This window comes from Gordionus sp. m RMFG-2023, chromosome 4 (assembly GCF_954871325.1).
Source record: "Gordionus sp. m RMFG-2023 chromosome 4, tfGorSpeb1-WG-v2, whole genome shotgun sequence".
Classification (NCBI taxonomy): domain Eukaryota; kingdom Metazoa; phylum Nematomorpha; class Gordioida; order Chordodea; family Parachordodidae; genus Gordionus; species Gordionus sp. m RMFG-2023.
Genome location: NC_088778.1, coordinates 1,543,407 through 1,566,094, shown reverse-complemented (window position 1 = coordinate 1,566,094; position 22,688 = coordinate 1,543,407). Strand labels below are relative to the sequence as shown.

At 29.9% G+C, this 22,688-nt stretch overlaps 1 protein-coding gene across 1 annotated transcript; it reads left to right on the top strand.

The window, feature by feature from the left end:
* Positions 1 to 7,985: 7,985 nt before the first annotated feature.
* Positions 7,986 to 22,195, top strand: LOC135927991 (uncharacterized). Its single transcript, XM_065464286.1, has 14 exons — positions 7,986 to 8,116; positions 8,161 to 8,259; positions 8,303 to 8,487; positions 8,538 to 8,735; positions 9,111 to 9,342; positions 9,794 to 9,945; positions 10,822 to 11,025; positions 11,111 to 11,236; positions 11,351 to 11,556; positions 12,719 to 12,879; positions 19,793 to 19,883; positions 20,564 to 20,687; positions 21,596 to 21,677; positions 22,010 to 22,195. The coding sequence occupies exons 1-14, from the start codon at positions 8,002 to 8,004 to the stop codon at positions 22,105 to 22,107; spliced, it is 2,073 nt and encodes a 690-aa protein (XP_065320358.1). The 5' UTR covers positions 7,986 to 8,001; the 3' UTR covers positions 22,108 to 22,195.
* Positions 22,196 to 22,688: the final 493 nt, after the last annotated feature.

Genomic DNA, 22,688 nt, shown 5'->3' with positions numbered 1-22,688 from the left:
TGTGGCCTAAATTAATTTTTACCAAAGCTATTGCGCATAACGATATGTTTTGACAATTATTTACCCTTTATCTTCATTTTTATTTTGTCTATTTCAGGGTTGGGATCGTGGAAGGACAGGATCGCTGGCATCCCCTTCCTTTAGACGTCTATTGTGGCAGAGCTTATGCTCAAAAGTAGTTAAGATTTTACTTTACGGCCGATTGCGGAAGTGATGGAATGGGAAAAAAAGGAACCTAAAAAAAAGAATTATCGAAATTATTGATCATTGAATTCGTTTTTAATATTTTGGTTTTTCGAGATTGGTATTATTTGGATAAAATATTATTTATTTATATATATCAAACATTTTTAAATTTAAAAAAAAAAATTTTCTTATAATTATCATATATATTTTTTTTAAGTACTTGATAACCTATTTAAGGTACCACTCAATGGTCTTTGTTTTTAAAGGGGGGTATTACCAAATAAAACAGCTGTGCAGCAGCCCAGATTGGATATTTTTTTTGAATAAGAATCCCCCCCCCCTACCTTTTACCAAATAAACTAAAATTAAAATTAAAAAATTATGATATCGAAGAAAATCTTATTATAAACCTTGAATAAATAATCTTAACCTAAACACTACTAAATCGTGTTTCATGTCTGAGTTTTATTTCCGAGGTCATAGGCCACTTTATTAGAATAGCGGCTGATATAATACGCCAATTAAAATGTGAATAGCTTATAAATTAGTTGATTTCTAGGAAATAGAGTTTACGGAAAAAGGATAAGGGATTAAAAAATATATGTAGGAAGCCAGGAATGGGAAGGGGAATAGAGAAAGAATAGATATGGAAGGATAGTTAGAGAGATAAATGGTGGTAGCAAGTCTTTTTTGCGAGAAGAGGTAATTCCTCAGGCTGATCGGTTTTTTCACGAATCCATTTGCCTAATTTTTTTTAAAAAAAAACGTCGAATGGAGCAGGCGATGGGTGTGAGTAAGGAAGAAGGGTCTATGGAACTGTACTTGATAATTTTTCTAGAGATTCTGCTAGGGGTTTCGACGTTGCAGTTAGATGGTGCATTTGGGTCAATGCAGGTGAAGTCCCGAACCAGGGGCTGACCTTTTGACCCAAGTCAAGGACACATCGGTTTCTAAAAATTCCGGTTAGTTCAAGTCTATGAAAGCTTGCGGATTTGAGTGCACCTAATATGATATCATTACGTATGGTGTGCCGCGGAAAACGGCCTCGACAAAATGGACAATGGCGATCGACGCTGGTTTCGCAATGTTAACATTGGTACGGTGGAACAATTTCGCAATTGAGCCGTTGTCCAATAGCAAATCTTGGCTCGTCGGCGGAAAGCAACCAATCAAGGTTGTTAGAGGGTACGGTTTCCAGAAACTCGTAACCGGATCCTAGGGTACAATTGGCAGAGTTGTTAAAGGATCTAGATACAAGTATCTAGATCCTGTATCTAGATATAAAAATGTGGTATCTGTATCTAGATAGATTTTTGATTAAATAATCTGTATCTAGATAGATTTTTGATTAAATAATCTGTATCTAGATATTATTTTAGACGTTGTATCTGTATCTAGATCCATTTAAAAAGTATCTTTTAACAACTCTGACAACTGGTGATAAAACTGTGATTCGTCGTCGTGAAGGCTCGATTTTGGATAAGCGACGGAGCCCTTCATCGAGCGGAATATCCCAGGAGAAAATATTGTTTTTTTTAAAAAAAATTAATTATTACCTTTTCGCCAAAATATGTAATTAATTATTATATGTGTATATCATATATAATAAAAACCCAAATAATTATCCTACCCAGAAAAGGATTGATAATATTAGTTAATACAAGATGAACTTGAAGAAAAATCAGGGCAATTAAATTTTAATTGACTTATAATAACTACCATTTCTGGCAAAAAAATTAAACATAAAAAATTTCGTTATTTTATATATTTTTTTAAATTTATTAATTATAATGGTTTATAATATATAAAAACAAATTTTTTTTTAAAGCATAGCCAAATAAATTGAACGATTCAATTTTTCAAAAAAAAATTAAAAATATATTTTGAAAAAAAAAAATGTCGACGGAGTTAAACGAATCTTCCTTGCAAGGATCAAGAATCTATTTTAAAAAAGTATCGAATGGCGGTGACGGAGAAGAATATGAATCGTTGCGTTACACCTCTGCCAGATACATAAGCTTCATCATAGCGATGGGAATATTTTCTAATATTCTACTGATAGTTTTTATCTCTAAAATGCGCATGCGCGGCTCAGCGGAAAAGAAATCGGCATTCTATTTTCTCGTTTTAGCGGTATTCGGGATAACGGTGCTCCTAGTCATTCTTCCGGGGACACTTTACCATCTGTGGAATCTCGAGAAGTCGCATACATTCGCTTCCAGCATCTGGTTCGCCCATTTAGAATGGTTTTTGGAGGATAGCCTGATGGGCTTCATCAATTTCCACCTGGCCTTCATTTCCTTGGACAGGATGATAGCGGTCAGATACCCGTTCTACTACAAGACCAATTTCACCCTAAGCCGCGTCAAAAAATACGTCTTAGACATTCTACTAAGCAACTTTCTTTTACCGATCCCCTTTATAACTTATTTCAGGGTTATTAGAACCAACGTTACTGATAAAGGAAATAATAGAAGTAACGGACATAATATTGTAACCTCAGTAGAGAGGGGTACGCCTTCATATTACAAGAGTCTAAATGTCACTGTTGGCACATTTGTTAGATACGATATAGTCTTTTTGAGCAATTTAGCCCATTTTTCCTCAGTGTACGATAAAATAGAAGCAATATTAACGGATTTCCTCCCTTGCATCATTTTAATCGTTTGCAACGCCATAACTATGAGAATGTTCTTGCAACGGTCTAAGCTAAGAATCAATAAAATAAACGATTTCTTATTAACAACATCAAGCGATATAAAACGCAGCAACGTGATTACACGCAATGAGGTAGCCAAAGATCTACGGCCGGTTTTGAAAAATAATTATGATCGGTTAAATTTATCCGCCTTATTCGATAAATTTAAAAATATGTTCAATAAATTATTGATTTATCTGCATTTTAAGTCCATCGTCCTTACTTCGGATGAATCATTTAACTTCAACCATCTCAGTAGTTGTAACAATAAAATCTATCCTATCCCACAGGGTAGGAATATTGATGCTGAAAGGATTTCATTACCTAAATCTAAATTGCCCAAAGACTACGAGACAAATAATTTTGCAAGTTACGGAAATGTTCATAATGAAGACATATCTATCATTCCCAGCATTAGTCCCCCATCTAGAAATTCGGCTATATCAGCGATGGGCAGCGGAACTCGAAGCACAAACAATTCCTTCTTGGTGGGTTCTTCAACAAAACTAGAAATTATAAAGGCTAAGAACAAGGATTTAACCATTCTGACAATATGTTTAAGCATAATGGCTATCGTATTTTCTCTCCCGTGGTTCATCTTTTTGTACGTAAAAGGGGAATCCTGGGAAACCGAGCGCGTGATAGTCAACTACAAGTTTCAACTACAGATATACATGTTCATGTATACCCAATATTTACTGACCCCTTACGTGATCATCCTAACCTCGCCTCTTTACAGAAACCGTCTCCTAAGAATCATCATCAACCATTGCGACTCGTGCAAGCATTTTGCCTATAGGTAATACCCCTCAAACTCGTATCCTGCACTCGTTATCCCTAATTTATTCGGATAGCGTATCCATTACTTCTAGAATATGTTGGGTCGCCTGTACCTATAATGATAAAATATTTTTTTGTATCAATTTTATTCCATCAGGATAATAGAAATGTCAAATATTAGTATTTTGGAATGGGTATCATTCCACTCCCACCTCTTCCTCCCCTTTCTAAATAAATTCCAAATTTGAAAGTTTATCATATGTTTTGAGATTTAAGGAATTTTATATATTTGTTACTAAGATCGAAGTGAACATTTTAAGCTGCTTTCAAAGTGGAGACGCATCCGTTTTTTTACATCCGTTCCGTCAAAAGTCAACCTCAAAGTGCGTCCGTTCCGATACCTTCCGTCTTAAAAACCGATCCGGCAAATTTTGTAGTCAAAACATTTTGACTATTTGATTCCGGCAAACTTTTATAGACCGTTATAATGTAAACTTATAATATTTTTAAAAAATGAAAAATCAATATAATATCATAACGGATGTAAAAAACGGAATCCGTTTGCACTTCGAATGCAACCTGAAACCGGGTATAAATATATTGTAACAAATTAATTTTTTTTTTCATTTTTTTGAAATGGTAAATAAAGATATTACCAAGCAAATTATACTTAAGATTTCAAGATGAAAAAAAAATAAGGTTGAAGTGTTTGGCGTGCGATACATTTAAGGATAGGCGTTAAACGGTTAATTGAGAATAATAATATTTACATACTTTGAAGACCACTTTAAATATTTCCCAAACATGATCGCTTAAATTTATCATTTATTTTAAAGTTTGTTATTTTTCTCTTCTCTTCTCTTCTCTTCTCTTCCTTTCCCTTCTCTTTTATTCGTAAATATTTTAGGAGGGTTTGCTATAACATTCTCCGCCTCTTATGGCGAGCGGGTTTAAATATATATATATATGCACATTTAATTTCTTTATTCTATAACAATTATGTAATTGGAGGATAAAAAAATTAAAGTCCGCGCCGAATTTAAATTTTTTACTTTTAATCTCTTATCTTCATTTGTGATTAATATTTTTTTTGATCTTTTGATTGTAAAAAAACATATGTGGAATACGATAATAATTTTTCCGACATTTTTTTCAATTGATTAATTTGGTTTTTTTTTTAAAAAAATAATTTACAAATCTGATTCAACCGGAAATGATATTCCATCGTACCCTACGAATTTTTAAGATAATTTTTCCATCAATTTTTAAAATTTGATATAATTTATATTAGATTTTCCATAAATATTTTGTATATATAAATTATGAATGACTCATACAATTCATTTAAGATAGGTATTCCAAACTTGATAAAGTCTATTTCCGGTAAGATCGCGTTCAAAAAAAAATAATTAAAAGTTGTAAATATAACACGTTGCCGGAAATAAGCACATTGATTGACGTCAACATGTATAATTTAATTATTTAAATCCTGTGAACACTTTCTTTTAGGGAATGTTCAAGAATATGTGTATTAATGTTTGAGAGTATATGACTATTTTTATTGTTACATGAAAAATGTTTAAAATTCGGATTCATGATACCTAACCTATTAATTGGACAATATTTAACAATTATTTAAATAATAAACTCATTTGTTTCTATAAGTAATTTAGAAATTATTTGTACACATTTGCTTTATAATACATAGAATAATATTGATATAATGGAAATATATGTATGAATGTAAGGTAGTATATTACGAATTAGTATATTCTAATTAGATATGTTTTATAATGATTATATATATATATATGTATTATCGGGTGGTAATGTTTAACTGCCTAATATTATTATTAGAATATAGAAACTTCTAATCATATTCTTATATCAGATTCTTATTATTGATTGTTGTATTTATAGCCGATGTCCGCTTAGAAATTATTTTTCATCACGCAAACAGTTTGGATGGAACAGATGTTATTAAATTCAAAATAAAAACAATAATAAGAAAACGGCCTTTTTATACGTTATAATACGAGAAATAAAAAATAATTCTTACAAATACAAAAAAACATGACTCATCTTGAGTCTCCAAAACCAAACCAATGCGCCAATGTTAACAAATTAAATTAATGCGCGTGATAAAAAAAATAAATATAATGAATTTATAATAAAAACATAGGTTACTCACTGAATCACGGGGAAAAATTTGATATTTTTTTTTAATAATTATTATTTTTATATAAAATAATAAATAAATGATCATCTGCATTGGTGGAAATTTTTATCATAATTCATTAATTTTACAATTAAAACAAGATGTGTTATATGAAGCTATTAAGTTATGACTATTAAATCAAATACTAAATTATTAATTTTAGAATTAATTTTTTTTGTGAAAAAGGTTGATATTTCAGAGAAGAAATAGTTATTTTTAGATTTATAAATTAAAAGTAAGCACTTGTTTAATTTGGGGCATTATTGGGTTTGAAATCTTTGAAATTGAATGACCCATAAAATTAAATATAATTTAATTGATACTCATATATATATATCATATTGTTTTCAGTTATTATAATTTTATTAAAATTGTATCGCATAAATTACAAACAATAAAATGGTAAGGACTATTAAATCAAATATTAAATAATTAATCAACTTATTAGAATAAAAAAATTTTGTGGAAAAAGGTTAAATATTTATTTTTAGATTTAAAAATAAGCACTTGTTTAATTTGGGCCTCGTTGGTTTAAAATCGTTGAAATTGAATGGCCCATAAAATTAAATATAATTTAATTGATACTCTTTTATATAATATTGTTTTCAGTTATTATAATTTTATTAAAATTGTATCGCATAAATTACAAACAAGAAAATGGTAAGGACTATTAAATCAAATATTAATTAATTAATCAACTTATTAGAATAAAAAAATTTTTGTGGAAAAAGGTTAAATAGTTATTTTTAGATTTAAAAATAAGCACTTGTTTAATTTAGGCCTCGTTGGTTTAAAATCGTTGAAATTGAATGGCCCATAAAATTAAATATAATTTAATTGATACTCTTTTATATAATATTGTTTTCAGTTATTATAATTTTCTAAAATTGTATCGCTCAAATTATTAAAATACCAAATTAGACAATTTATAGCTAAATTGTTAAAATTAAAATATGACTTCATTCTACCATACCAAACAATAAAAAAAAAATTTTTTTAATTTAAAAAAATAAATAAATAAAATATATATAAAAAAATAATGTTAAAAATTTCACCGTGATTAAGTGAGTTACCAAAACATATATACTAAGATAATATATAAAATAAAACGCCACTCATGACAATATATTTGTAAATAAATGACCTGAATGTATGAGTTATGATAATCCTATTGATACGCGAAATTATCCCATTTATTATAGTTTTATATACCAAATATAGTATATGAGTAAAGGTTTTAGATTCTTCTATTAATCTCGTTTTATATTTTATCTATAAAAAATATCACCGACTTTTGAAGTGTTTTCTTAAATAATTTATTTATGATACAATAGGAAAATTTCATTCTTCTATTATTAATGTTAAATATCAGAGACCTAATCGGCCCGCCCAAATTTATAAATAAGAAATTACGTTGTATTCCAAATCTAAGATATTTCGTATGATAATTTTAATATAGACCGGGTATTAAAATGTATACATAACATAACTTTGAAAAATATTTTATAAATTTAAGAATTTATGGAGAGACCCGAACAATGATACATGGGTTATATATTCCAAATTTTCTAAAAAACAATCTAACCATATTCTAAAGATTCCAAAACTATCTAACTACTTTTATAAAAAGTTATTCTGTAAAGGTTAATATATAAGTTATTCAATCTACTAAGATACTTTGGTTACGCCACAGCATGAGCGTCACTACAATTTTCTAAGGGGACTCAAAAAATTTGCTGAAATTAATTACAAAATTACCATTTTTTTTAGCTAACATTATCCAAAACCTCTTTATTTACTGGTATAAAAAAATCAAAATTTTAGAGGGGTTCTTCAAATTTTTAGTTGGGCTTCCTGCGCCTCCCCCCACACGCTAGTGACGCTATGTTCCAGTTAAAAATATTATATTATATATTTCTTTAGTTAATTTTTTAAGTCATTCATATATTTTAAAAAGAAACTAAAGTTTAGTTAAAAGCGACTAGAACCCAGCTAATCCCCATCTACAATTATAATATAAAATTGGTGTAGATAATAATTTTGTTTTTTTAGCGGATACCGAAAACGTAATGCGCTTTAATAACACATGTTAAACAGTTTAATTTTTTTTTTCAAAAGCATGAAAGCAAAAATATCATACGGTTCTTGGAAAAGTCCAATTACGAGTGATTTGATTGTAACTTGTACAAGCAGAATCAACGAAATTCAATTAGATCAAAACTTAACTTCCAAAAGTTTTGCATACATATTTATTTTCTTTTAATATATTTATTAACAGAAATATACTGGAGTGAATCTAAAAATTGTGAAGGTGGAAGAAACACTATCAACTGTTATGATTATAAAACAAAAGAATTGAAAGAATTTACCCCAAAAGGTATACTTTAATCTTTAAATATTTATTCTACAATTTATTTAAGAATTTAATGTATCATCACGTGTTCATGAATATGGGGGCAATTCCTTCATGGTTAATAATGGCGACGTATATTTTGTTAATAAATCAGATCAGAGGATATATTTACAAAAAGGGGCAGACAAAAATCCTGAGCCCATAACACTTAACCAAAATGCTAGATATACCGATTTTTATTACGATAATTTGGTAAATAAATATTATTTTTTTATTGTATTTAACAGTTGATATTATTTTAGAATCACATCCTTTATTGCGTTTGTGAAAAGCATTGTGATGATAATTTAGACCCTGATAATGTCTTAATAGCATTGAATCCAAGAAAGCTTAATACAAATTGTAATGTGATTGCTCAAGGTTCAGATTTTTATTTAAGTCCTTCATTATCATCAACTAGCAAATATATTACTTGGAATCAATGGAATCATCCAAATATGGTTTTTTTTTATAAATGATGCAATTTATATAGGGCATAATATATAAAAAGTATTAATTAATATGATAATATGTGCTTATAAATTTTTTTTTAATATTATATATTCAATGTTTCAATAACATATTAATTATCATTTGATAAAAATTAAAAAAAATAACCAATTTCTTTAAAATGAAAACTAATATGTTATCAAAATGTCAGATATAATTTTTTAAAAAAAATTTCTATAAATGCATATTACCATACTAAATTAATCTTTTTTAAAAAAAAATGAAATACTACAATGCACTATACAATATGAGAATATAATGTTCAAGTTTATATATATATCAAAATGGAATATATTTATATAAATTAAAATAATATATTTTAAAAGCCATGGGATAGTTCCGAGATATGTGTTGGAAATGTTCATATTACAAAAAGCAAACCAGATGAGGAAGAAGATTTAGAACAAGCAAATATGTCCATCACATCTATTATTAAATTGAGTATCCCTGGAGTTAGCTCCATGCAACCTAAGATTGTTAGCAATAATACTCTCTATTATCTCAGCGACAGAAATGGGTTTTACAACTTGTATAAACGTTCTCTGATAAACATAAATGGTAGGATTAATTTTAAATATATATAATCAGTAAACTTGATATCTGTTTTAAACCCTGGAAATGTTGAAATAAGATTATTTTATGTAATGATTTGATAAAGAGTAGTGGAGTCTAAAGCAGCCTGGCAGGAATTTTTTAAGCTTTGTGTTTAGACATGTTTATTTATTCTCATTTCATGCATAATTTGATTGGGTTTTACAACTTGTACATACATTCTCTGATAAATGCAAATGGTAAGATTAATTTTAAATATATATAATCAGTAATCTTGATACCTGTTTTATACCCTGGAAATATTGAATTAAAATTATTTTGTCTTTTGATTTAATAAAGAGTAGAAGAGGCTGATGCCGCTTGGCTGAAATTTTTTAATCTTTGTGTTTAGGCAAATTTATCTCTTTTCATTTCGTGCATAATTTGATATATATATATATTACCTATTCAAAAAAAGGATCAACAGAATTTGGCGATGAAAGTAAACCCCTGGTAAAATTTAACGGAGAACACCATAAGGATGTTGGCTACCCACTTTGGAACTCTGGCGATTCAGCTTATGATATTTCCCCCACCAAACCAGATCTTATTGTAGCGATTGCCGAAAATGTTTTTTTTTTAAAAAAAAATATTTAAAATTCAAATATATATTATTTTTTTTTAAAAAAAAATAGCAAAAACTGAAGCCTGTTGGTAAATAAAAAAAAGGGGGGGTGGTTATAACCTTTACATTAAAGAAGAAGTCATCGGTGTTAAATTTATACAAATCATAGGTCTCGTGAATCCACCAAAAATACTTCATGAATGATGCATGGCTGTCATATAAAGTCATTTTTTCCCATTTGTAAGAGCCATTTGTTTTCTTCTATTTGTTGCAATGTATGTAAAAAATGTAGACTAAATCCATGGTATAAGCATACCTTTTTTTTTAAAGGTAATAATAATTACTATAATCACATTTTCCATCCACTATTTATTTAAATAAACTGATATATTTCAAATATAGATTAGAAGGAAGGAAGGAAGGAAGGAAAGATAGAAAGTAAGAACTTTCCTTGATAAATGGCAAAATAATTATTAGAATTATTCATTTTTGTATCATTTGCAATAGCACATTTGATGAGGAATCTATTTTAAATATAAATATTACAAAAATTTGCCAAATTTTGGTCTAAACCTTTTAAAATATATTGAAAAAATGTCTGATATTTCCACCATTTTATGTAAATTTATTTTCTTTTTGTTATTTATTAATATCTTATGCTTAGAAAATGGGGGGAGGGGGGGGGGGGTAGGTATAACATATACACACCCATGATTCAAAATTTTTTTATGAACCCCTAACCTATAACTGGCCCCTTTCTTTGTAAATAAAAAAAATGCGTTAGAGTGGGAAGGGGGGGGGGGGGGGTGGTGGTATCGGTTATAACTGCACGTTACACTGGATGAAACTGTAACACGCTTTTATAATCTTATTCTATCAAGGACATGTACTTAGTCAAAATACGAGGAGACGGGGATGAAGAGGGTGACGTAGTTAGCGAACTTTTGCTGAACGGCGACCAATTGGGAATAGGAGAAATTCACGACGTCAAATTGGCCCGGTTCGAGGAAAACGTAGCTTTCGCGATCATAAGACCGAAATCCGATTTCGAATATTTGGCTCGGATAGACCTACTTACCGGGAAGGTAAATAAAAGATAAGAAAAGAAAAGAAAAGGAAAAAAAGTGGAGAATAAATTGAATCAATTTATTTTACAATACACAAATCAAGCTAACCCCCATAAGGAAAACTTACGAGGGCGCTCCATTGGATGAGAGATTCATCAGTAAAGCCGAAGAGATAACGTTCCCCACTTTCGATGGTCAAACCAGTTTCGGATACTTTTATCCTCCCCAAGTAAAATAAACTAAACTCCTTGGCATAATTTTTGGATGAGTGTATCATCCCTTCATCTACACCATAATACCTTTAATAATGTATTGTTCGAAATATATATTCTTTTTAAAATAGAATCCAGATCACCCATATTCGCGAGACCACGAATTAGCGCCACCCATGATAGTGACGAGTCACGGTGGACCGACCGCTAAAAAGTACGACTCCTTGGATCTCAAGGGAACCCAATTTTTTACGTCCCGGGGCATCGCGGTATTTCACGTTAATTACAGGGGCAGCTTTGGTCGGGGCAAGGCCTACAGGGATTCCTTGAAAGGAAAGTTTACATTTAAAAAATTAATAATATTTTATGAATAGTTGGCTTTTATAATTCTTTCTTTCTTTCTTTCTTTCTTTCTTTCTTTCTTTATTTTGTGTAGTTACTTCATTTTAGAATGAGAGAAGAAGAAAACGATAAATTTAACCCCTTCAACATGCTTTAGGCTAACTTGCTTCCTCAGTCAGGGATTGAATTTCGAATATTCTGGAATAGGAGATGACACACAATACATTAATTTTTCTTTCGCTATGATGTACATTATTAATTGCAATTTTGACTAATAGTTGCTCTTTGTGAGATGATTGAATAAATTTTCATACTTAAATACAATTTTATAGTTTTAAAACTGAATAATAACAGAATATTTTTTTTTTTTATTAAATATTATTAATTTTTTTATTTTTATAATTTTTTTTTAAATTTTTTTATTAATATGTATTTATATATATTTTTTTAAAATAATATTAAACATTTATTAATAGTAGAAATTTTTATATTGTTTAATTTAAGCTATAAATAATTGTAATAAATTTTTTTTTTCTTTCTAAATTCTGTTTTAAAGGAATAAAACCATTTTGAGATATCATTTTTGACCACCCTTTTTCATTAATACTGTTACAAATTCTAGAGCTTACCTATTAATGTAGGCTTTACTAAAAAAATTTTTTTTATCTCCCATCATTTCAGACCCTTCTTTGACTAACGAAGCTTAATGAAGGCATTAATCCCATTCTTATTTGGGATTATTAAAGATGGATTCTGATTTTGGGCAACCGTAAAACGCCCCTCTAGTCCATCCCATCAACAAAATCAATAATTTAATTTGTTCAAAAATTCCTTTTTTTTAGGACATGGTATTAAGTTTAATACAACTATATTAGAAAAAACGTTTGAATAGTTTAGGCTTCTATGAAGTTAACAGCATTCCAATCTTCTATTGTCTCATAATTGAACGTGAAAGGTTGGTCTTTGGGAACCTATATTCATGAAGTTAGGGGTATTCGATGAAGCATTCTTATTTTAGGTTTATCTGGTGGAGCTACAAAGTTATGTGGTCTGTTTCAAAAGGATGTAGTCGTCGACATTGTTCATATATCTTTACCTACTTTTATAAATTATAATATAAACATTAAATTTGATATTATTATTATTATCATCTCCAGCTGGGGTATCCTGGACGTCGAAGATTGTTGTTCGGCAGCTATCCACATGAGCCGAACGCTCAAACGTGTCAACCCCAATTTACTCTTCATCAACGGTTCGTCTTCGGGAGGGTACACTACTCTCGCCTGCTTAGCCTTCAAACCGGATATTTTCAAAGCCGGTTTAAATTTTAAAAAATAGAATATTCTCGAATATCGTCAGCTATTTGAAACATAAATTTGTTGATTAATCCAAAATTTTACCTTCCTACCACTTAACCCCTCCTTCGTAGTTAGCGCCAATTGGCGACGACTCCACCCTGAATGAGCGGTTACCCTGCATTCACAGTTAGACCAAATTGGCGGCGGAGTTTACTAAATAGACCGTATTTTTTTTGGTATTATTTTTGTACATTTTACCGCCAATTTGCGCTTGGTGAATTGGGGGTTCTTTTCACGGAAGAGAAATTTTAAGATTTTACAGATTTGTTTAATCCTAAAATCCTATGACGTATCAACCTAACCCTCATAATTCACATCATAGTCTTCATTGTCTTTTTTTTTACGGGGAACGGGAACGTAATAATAACCTCTTAAACTTTTAAGTCGTTTACATCATTTTAAATCCGTCGGGTTGAGATTGTAATATTTAGTGGCTTATAGGAGTTCCTACTCTTCTATGTGCAGCAATGTAATATATATAATTTAACATAAAGGAATAGAGATTTTCTATATCTTTTTAAGCTACGCAATTCGTTCACGTTAAATAACTGTCGATCGTTCATTTATTATTTTACGTTAAACTACTTGTGAATATAATCCCCACCCCTCCCTAATGTTGTTAATTGGTTGGTTGTGTAAAACCCAGACCCGAGGTTTGGGTCTAAAAAATCGACCAAACCAGCTGTGAGCACGAACCCCGAGCACAGACCCGGTGTTTAGACTCTGAATCCAGACCCCGGGTACCCGTGGGGGGGGGGGGGGGTGGTAGTATAAAATAATTTTTTTGATGTGGGTATAAAATAAAAGGTATATAAATTATTTTTTTATTGTAATAATAATAAACGCTCATAGAGGGCGGGTCTAGGTCTTGGGGGGTCAGGAATATTTTTATCGACACAAAATATCGATGTGGGTATCAAATAAAATCTAATTTAAAATATCTTTAGATTGAAAGTATTCATTTTTTGTCTTGATGGGTATGACTTGGTCTGGGGGTGGATGAAGGGGGGGGGGAGGGGGTGATGTAAAAAATATATTCTTTGGATATGGGTATCAATTAATTAAAATATTTTTTTATTGTAATAATAATAATCACTCATAGAGAGCGGGTCTAGGTCTTGAGGGGTCAGGAATATCTTTATCAACACAAAATATCGATTATGGGTATCAAATAAAAGCTAGTATAAATATCTCTTGATTGTAATAATTATACTCTAGGTAGGCGGGATGTCTTAGTTAGTCAAGAATATTTATATAAACACAAAATATTGATGTAGGAATCAAATAAATGGTATTTTATATATCTTTTGGAGGGTAAAACGATATTTCACCTATTTTAAGTATGGGTTATCGGCCATTATTATAAAATTTGCCGATCCGATCCGATATAAAATGGCATATTTAACAAAAATAAAATGTTAAAGTTATATCTAAAATCATTTATTTTTATAAATAAGGGGTCTTATTATATTTTAATGAATTTTGGTCGTTATTTAGCAAATCAGGTTGGTATTTAGGAAATTCCTATACTTTGAGTAGTATCTATCTGAAAATTTTTTTTGATCAAAAAACCAAGTCCCACGCAATTTACATAAAAATTTTGCCATTTATTTCTTATTGTAATATTTAGAATAAATTTATTTGTGATAATAATCATATTTGGGTGAGGAGAGTAATAGGCTCAGCTCAAGGGTGGAAAATCCTATGATTTTTTGAAAATAGGAATTTCAATATTTATATCTGCCGTATTTGTCGAGGGAAGGTTTGAGAAATTTTTTTTGATCAAAAAACCAAGTCCCACGCAATTTACATAAAAATTTTGCCATTTATTTCTTATTGTAATATTTAGAATAAATTTAAATTTGTGATAATAATCATATTTGGGTGAGGAGAGTAATAGGCTCAGCTCAAGGGTGGAAAATCCTATGATTTTTTGAAAATAGGAATTTCAATATTTATATCTGCCGTATTTGTCGAGGGAAGGTTTGAGAAATTTTTTTTTAAAATTATAATGGGTCGGAACTGGGCTTTGGAAAAATTTTTTATAAATTATATTGGGCTAGGCTTGGGGATATTTTCAAAGTTATTGTGTGCTTGGATTCTTAAGAATTTTTTTTTATTATTAACTTTAGATCAGACATTGACCTAAAACAAAAATTTTTGCAGGCCTGAGCTAGGCCTTATCAAAAAAAACTAAGGCCCATAAAATTTGATTTTGATTTGTATTTTTAAAATTCTTTATTTATTTTTTTTTGAAAATATTTTATTTCAGGTTCTCAACTATCAAAATTCTTACAAATTTTTGGTTTGGGCCTGGGGGAATTTTTTTTTAAAAATTAATATGGCCTTGGAATTTGCTTGGGAAATTTTTTTTAATGTTAAATATTAGGCCTAGTTGATCGGTAATATTTTTAACAAATAATATCGAAATATCAGTGCTTTAAATATATTTAGACTCAGGACACAATTTACACCTAGTTTTAATGGATCGAACCTGTCCTGAAGGGGGGGGGGAGGGGATTATAACGAATAAAAATTGGACGTTATTTTCAAATATCCAGTGACAACTATTATAAAAGTAAGGAGAAAATTCTCATTCCACCGTCATTTTTATCGAACTCAGCAATGCTGATAGATGAATCAGCAGTTAAGAATATCTTATGAGGTTTACCATTTTCTCCTAAATTTTAATATTTTTATAAAATATATTAATATTATTAAAAAAAACGCATGCGAGATGTACTTTGATATTTTCATCACAAATTATATAAATTTACAACATAAATTGAATCTTTATTTCATTTAATTTCAATATGTAATATTTTGTTTACCCCCCTTTTTATTTTTATATTTAGGAATAATAATAATACTCTTTAGTTGCGTTTCGTTTCACTTCATTCACTGTTAAATGGTAAATTAGGTTGGGGTGGTAATTTGTTTATAATAATCAGAGTTGTTAAAAGATACTTTTTAAATGGATCTAGATACCGATACAACGTCTAAAATAATATATAGTTATAGATTATTTAATCAAAAATCTATCTAGATACAGATACCACATTTTTATATCTAGATACAGGATCTAGATGATAATGTTTACTTTGACTTGTTCGCTTCTATTTTCCTCTAATTATGTAATATCTTTGAGAGAATTTAAAAATTAAATGATTATATAATATTAATTAAGTATTATAATTATGTTTTTGATTTAATTTTTTATATTCTGTTTCAGTTTTAATATGGTTATTTTATATAATTATAAGAAAAGCAATGCGGATGTTATTTACGATTACGAATATATTTTTTTTGATATTAGAATAAGAGTTTTGAACATCGTAATTAAAAACCAATGTGTTGATTTCCTTTATCTTCCGAAATTTTTTTTTTTTTAAAAAGAAGGAAAAAAAACGTAATTTTCATAATTATACACTTTTTTCAACGAGAATGTTGGAATAATACATTAGAGACTGGGCATTTTTTTTTTTAAAAAAAGTCAGCTTCGGGCTGGGGTGGGCCTAATATCTTTTAAAAAAAATTTAGCCTGGTCGGGTTGAGCCCACGAAATTTTTTTAAAAATATATCTTAAATTTATCCAATTTTATGTCGAATTTTTAATGTAAAATAAAAATATTTTGATTATGTTTATAGAAACTAGGGGGGCTTTAATATCACTTCTATATTTTAGATTTTAAAATTATGCGCAAATATATAATCAAATTTTTTTTTTTATCACATAAGAAAACACGGTTTTTTATTCAAAAAAATTAGATATACCAGATACTTAATTTTATTATTTAAAAAAAGACCGAAAATAAATTTATTTTTCATCAAGTATATTATGAAATATTCGTCCTCTAGTTGATGAAATTTAACAAATCCCAGTTCGTACCTAATTCTAACTAGGATCCGGATGGTATAGCTGGAGATAATCTCTCAGCTAACCTACATAATAATTCATTTTAATCCTATTTGGTATTTATAAAGCCCTAAGTGGTCCCGATTAAAAAATATTTAACCGTAAGCTGAGTTGCCTGCCGGATTTTAGTATCTAAGTTCGATATTATTGACAAATATTTTTTATTTGAAATATTTGAAAGAATATTATTCATCTGGACACCGTGTCTGAACCTCGGGTCTGTGCTCAAGGTTCATGCTCAGAGCCGGTTTGGTCGATTTTTTAGACCCAAACCCCGGGTCTGGGTTTTACACAACCAACCAATTAACAACACTACCATTAAGAGACCAAGAGTGAATACTGTTATTTTAGTAGAAAAATATTTTAACTGGCTTCTATTTTATAGTCATATAAATATTTTGTGTTGATAAAAAAAAATTTCCTGGCCCTACAAGACCTCCATATTAATATTTTTTTACCCTCCATTTAAAATACCATTTACTTGATTCCTATATCAATATTCCTGACTAACTAAGACATCCCGCTCCTACTTAGAGTATAATTATTACAATCAAGAGATATTTATACTAGCATTTATTTGATACCCATATCGATATATTGTGTTTAAAAATATTCTGACCCCTCAAAACCTAACCCGCCATCTATGAGTGACTATTATTATTACAATAAAACCCATATCAAAAAAAAAATATTTTTAAGACACCCAGACCCAGTCTACCCATCAAGACAAAAAATAAATACTTTTAATCTAAAGATATTTAAATTAGTAGGTATTTGATACCCATATCGATATTTTATGTTGATAAAAATATTCCTGACCCCCCAAGACCTAGACCCGCCTTCTATGAGTGATTATTATTAATACAATAAAAAAATATTTTAATTACCTTTTATTTGATACCCATATCAAAAAAAAATATTTTATACACCCCCCCCCCCGGGTAACCCGAGTCTGAACATCGGGTCGGCCTGATAAAAGAACCGTAATATTTACGACCAAGCAAATTAACAACACCTCTCCATACAAATCTTACAAAAGATGCTGAACCGGGTTTCGGTTCGATATCTCAGCTGTTTCTAAAATTTGGAAGATATCGCCATTAATTCCCACATCGAGTTGTCAATCATCTTTTGAGCTCGTTTTTAATTTTAAAAAAAATCTAATTTTGCCGGAATGTACGCCGCCATGTTTTGGAATGCCTACCCTTATTGAATTTCCGGATGATTTTTTCCCGCGAACTTTTTAAACTTAATATAATTAATATTAAATATTTTTTTTTTCTCATATATTTATATACATGACTCAAGGATTTTACTGGCAAAATTTTTCTACAATTCATGAGAGCCCGGTAAAGTCCAATTTTTAAATTTTTTTAAAAAGGCGCTCAATATTAAAGTTGCAAAAATAACACATTGCCGGAAAAACGCATCGACACTAAAGTACCATTTGTAGGGCCCGGCCGGATTTTCTTTTAAAAAAATTTTCGGCCCGGCCCGGTTTTTTTAAAAAATAATTTTCGACCCGGCCCGGATATTTTTTTAAAAATAATTTTCGGCCCGGCCCGGATATTTTTTTTAAAAATAATTTTCGGCCCGGCCCGGATTTTTTTTAAAAATAATTTTCGGCCCGGCCCGGATATTTTTTTTAAAAATAATTTTCGGCCCGTCCCGGATTTTTTTTAAAAATAATTTTCGGCCCGGATATTTTTTTTTAAAAATAATTTTCGGCCCGGCCCGGATATTTTTTTAAAAATAATTTTCGGCCCGGCCCGGATATTTTTTTTAAAAATAATTTTCGGCCCGGCCCGGATATTTTTTTTAAAAAAATTTTGGCCCGCCCGGATTTTTTTTTAAAAATAATTTTCGGCCCGGCCCGGATTTTTTTTAAAAATAATTTTCAGGCACTACCCGGGCCGGGTTTAGTGCCGAGCCTGCTCTGATATATAATTTATAAAATTCCGTAGCATTTATCCTATTAAAATCAATTAGATCTTCTTTTTTTTTTTGATATACATTCAATAGATTTTTTTATACAAATTTTAATTTTTTATTCGGTATAACATCTTTCTCAGCCCATGCCATACTGAATCGGGCATTACAGGGGACTCTGATATATATACTACTACATTATATCGTCTGTCTAGAATTGGAGTGCTCCACTTGCAACAAATGTTTAAAATGAGAAAATCAACTGTGAAAAGTTTAAAAATAAAGTATATAAGGAAAAAGTTATCGATCAATTTTTGACAATTAACTCTGGGCAAAAATTAATAATTTTTTTTTAAATCTAGATTGGTATAAACAAGTTATTATATCCACTTCTAAACGCAGAAATTTTGAAAATGTCGAGATGGAACACTCCAATTCTAAACCGACGATTTAATTGTTAAGGTTTTTTTTTATTTTGTAAAATATTACGCTGACAAATTAATTGTGAAATCTATCTAAAACTTTTAATGCGTCCCATTACGGATCGAATATTGTTTTTTTTAAAAACCGCCGAGTCGATATTTTTATCCCGGAAAATATTATCCGAACCTGCCGAAGATTTTTTTCTCGTGGATGGCACGAAGGTTTGAACATCTGTTTAGCCAAATCTCGAGTCTTACATCGGAGTCATAGCGGCTCGATTGCCGCCATTTAACAGCTGACAGTTTTTTTTATAATCTAAAAACCATTATTTCTTACATTATTATTAATATTAATAATAAATGAAAATTGATCTCATAAACAGATTTTAAAATATATCGATCAGCTGTTAAATCGCGATCGCCATCGCGCCACCATGAATTCAAGGTTAGGCCATATCTCATCTGGCTAAAATATCGAATCAGCCGTTTACAATCGCACCAGAAGGTATGTGATTAATCACAACAACAACAACAAATTTTAAAATCTGATTTGACTTACCAATCCTAATATTTCAATCGCCCCCCTCCCCCAAAAAAATTTTTAAGGAGTTGCAAGGTACGGAATTTGCGATTTGGAGGCCCTAATAGACGATACTCATAAGTTCGAAAAATATTACACCCAAATACTCGTCTGCGGGTAAAGAACTTATTTGCGTTATGATTTTAAATTATTTTATTTTTAGGTTGATCAAATTCTAGAAAAAACAAATTATCGTGTCGACCCTAACTAGCAAGGTTTCGAACCGAACCGGTATTAACCGTTATTATTAACCGGATCTGAACCGAGCTTGTCACCCGGAACGAAAAAGGTGAGTTCTAAAACCATTGGGAAAAATTTTTTGATATCCCAACCTATTTAAAGCGATTATTAAAATACATCAATTTTTTTTTTTGATTTGATAAATATCTCATAAGTAATCTCTTTTTTTTAAAAAAATGTATTTTTTTGTATATTTTATTCGTACCAGCCTATCTAACCTAACATATTAAAAGTGTTCTGAACTGAACCATAGAATGTATCCTTTTACTTTTAATAGATAACAATTTGACGGAGGCGATACTCAAAAAACATTTTAATTTTATACGGCTCAATATTATATTTTAGTGAATAGCATCTTAAATTCTAATAAGTTTGTGTTAGAAAAGGTTCTAACCAATTTCTAACATACATTAATATTTGTTACAAATCGAACTGAACCGATAGCCTTAGCATTTTGGAATCTTGATGATGAGGGAGCGACATTTTCCTAGAAATTGCTTAAATTTTACACTGAGTAATAAATTACTTAATTGGTTTAATATATATTTTCGGTCAAGCGACGTCAATCACAACGAATCTACTGGCGATGGACAAAAAAATCTTTATAAAGAACGATCTCCCATCAATCACATTGATCGGGTGAAGGCTCCAGTCGCTTTTATCCATGGAAAGGAGGATAAAGTATACTATACTTTTTTAAATATCATGAAAGTGTCAATCATTTCTAAAGTTATATTTCTTGTGTTAGTTGAAGCAGATATTTTAATTTTTCAGGACTTCGAACCGATACCGTAAACCAGGTGGTATTTTTTGTAAACGTCAATCTATTTTTAAACATCTTCTAAAATTTAATGGGGTTTCAAGGCCCCCAATAGCCACCCCCCTCCCTCTTTTTTTACGTCACTGATTCCTATATTAATATAGACAATAAATATTTATGACATTTTAAATGTATTTTGTTCCCGTATAAGTTTGAATAAAATATACCCGTAATAAATGGTTTTTAAAATGATTGATTGACGCTTTTGAAACCCTTGTCGAACCCACCTTGATCAAAACTGGGTTCACAAATCTGAACCGAACCTGGCTAAAAAATATTTTCGTGGCTGAAGATGTCAAAAAAAAACTTAAAACAAAGTTTTTTTTATTTTTAAATAGATAATACAGAACAAATTCATTTTCTCAGAAATTTATGATTAAATATTGGTAGGTTATATTTACAAAATTGGATATTGTTGTGTATTATAAAAATCAGTTTGAGGAAATGTAATTTAAAAAAAAACATGTTTCCCCCCGCCAAAAAACGGTTTTTTTTACCCCAACCCCTTACTCCCCCCTCTCGGCATAGACTTCCTAGTGAGAAAAATTTTTACCGAAATTCTTTGGATCTTTTTTTTTTATAAATCATTTTGGACATCGTCCACTAAATTAAATTTTCCGTGAGTATTGTAAGTGGTTTTTTTTTAAAAAAACATTTTTTCCCAAAAAAACGGTTTTTTTTCCCCTCCCTCTTCAGCTATGACAAAATTTTTTACCGAAATTCTTTTGGTTGTTCTTTTTTTATAAATCATTTTAAATTCTATTTTTAGGTGGTTCTTCCCAATCAAGCTATCATGATGTACGAGGCGCTCATCAAAAAAGGGATACCTGCATCGTTGACACTTTTCGATGGTGATTGTTTTGATTATTAGAATTACGACCAAAACTTAACTTTTATTTTTTATTGTTCGCTTCCTAATTATTACTTGGGGGGTTGGGTAAGGGGATATAAATGGCTTAAAAACCCCGACTCTTTCCTGCTAAAAATTAGGTTTCGTCTTCTAAAATGCAGTATGCACGAATCTTGAACTCTGGGGGGTGTGGATCCTAAGCAATAATATATTTATTTAAGGGAGTATATACGAAAAATCTAATAATATTAAATTAAAATGTTAATGTGGTGTAATCAAATTTTGGACGTTAACTTTACAATTATAAGTTTTTTTTTATCGAATTTATTGAAGGTGAAGGACATGGCTTTAAGGACCCCAAAAACATCAAACGCGCTCTTGAATGCGAACTCGATTTCTACAACAAAATTATCAGCGATGCCAAGGCTTGACTTTGATTCCCCGATTTTAATATTTAATCACTATTTATAAACTATGATACAGAATATAATGGTGTTGTGATTGGTATTACCCAAAACAATAAAATTCCTAATAACTGTAAAATTAGTCGTATTGCTTTTAGTGGAAGAAGGTATATAAGCATTCTGTAAAATTAAATGGGGTGAGGGTAGATTTGCTTACAAATGGGGGTTAGAGAATCAAAATATTTTAGTGGAGGGGGCAGGCTCTATGTTAAATTTTGCCTCCAAATTATTTTATTTAAAACTCTTGGTTTGGCTACCACTTTCCTTAACGATTAAATAAAATATGTAAATGGCTAATATAAATTTATAATCATTTTGGAATACTCATTATCTTTGCGGTGTCATAATGATGCTATTGTACAGAATTATTAACAGATACTTTTCTTTCTATAAATAATACCTAGATACATGTATTCTATTTAAATTCTGTTTTAAAAAAAATTTTTAAAATCAATTTATGAATTGCGCTTGCGCAAAAGTGCCCTATTAAGATATCGACCTACATGTTAATCTAGGATATGTCATGCCAATTTTATTTTTCAATCTTA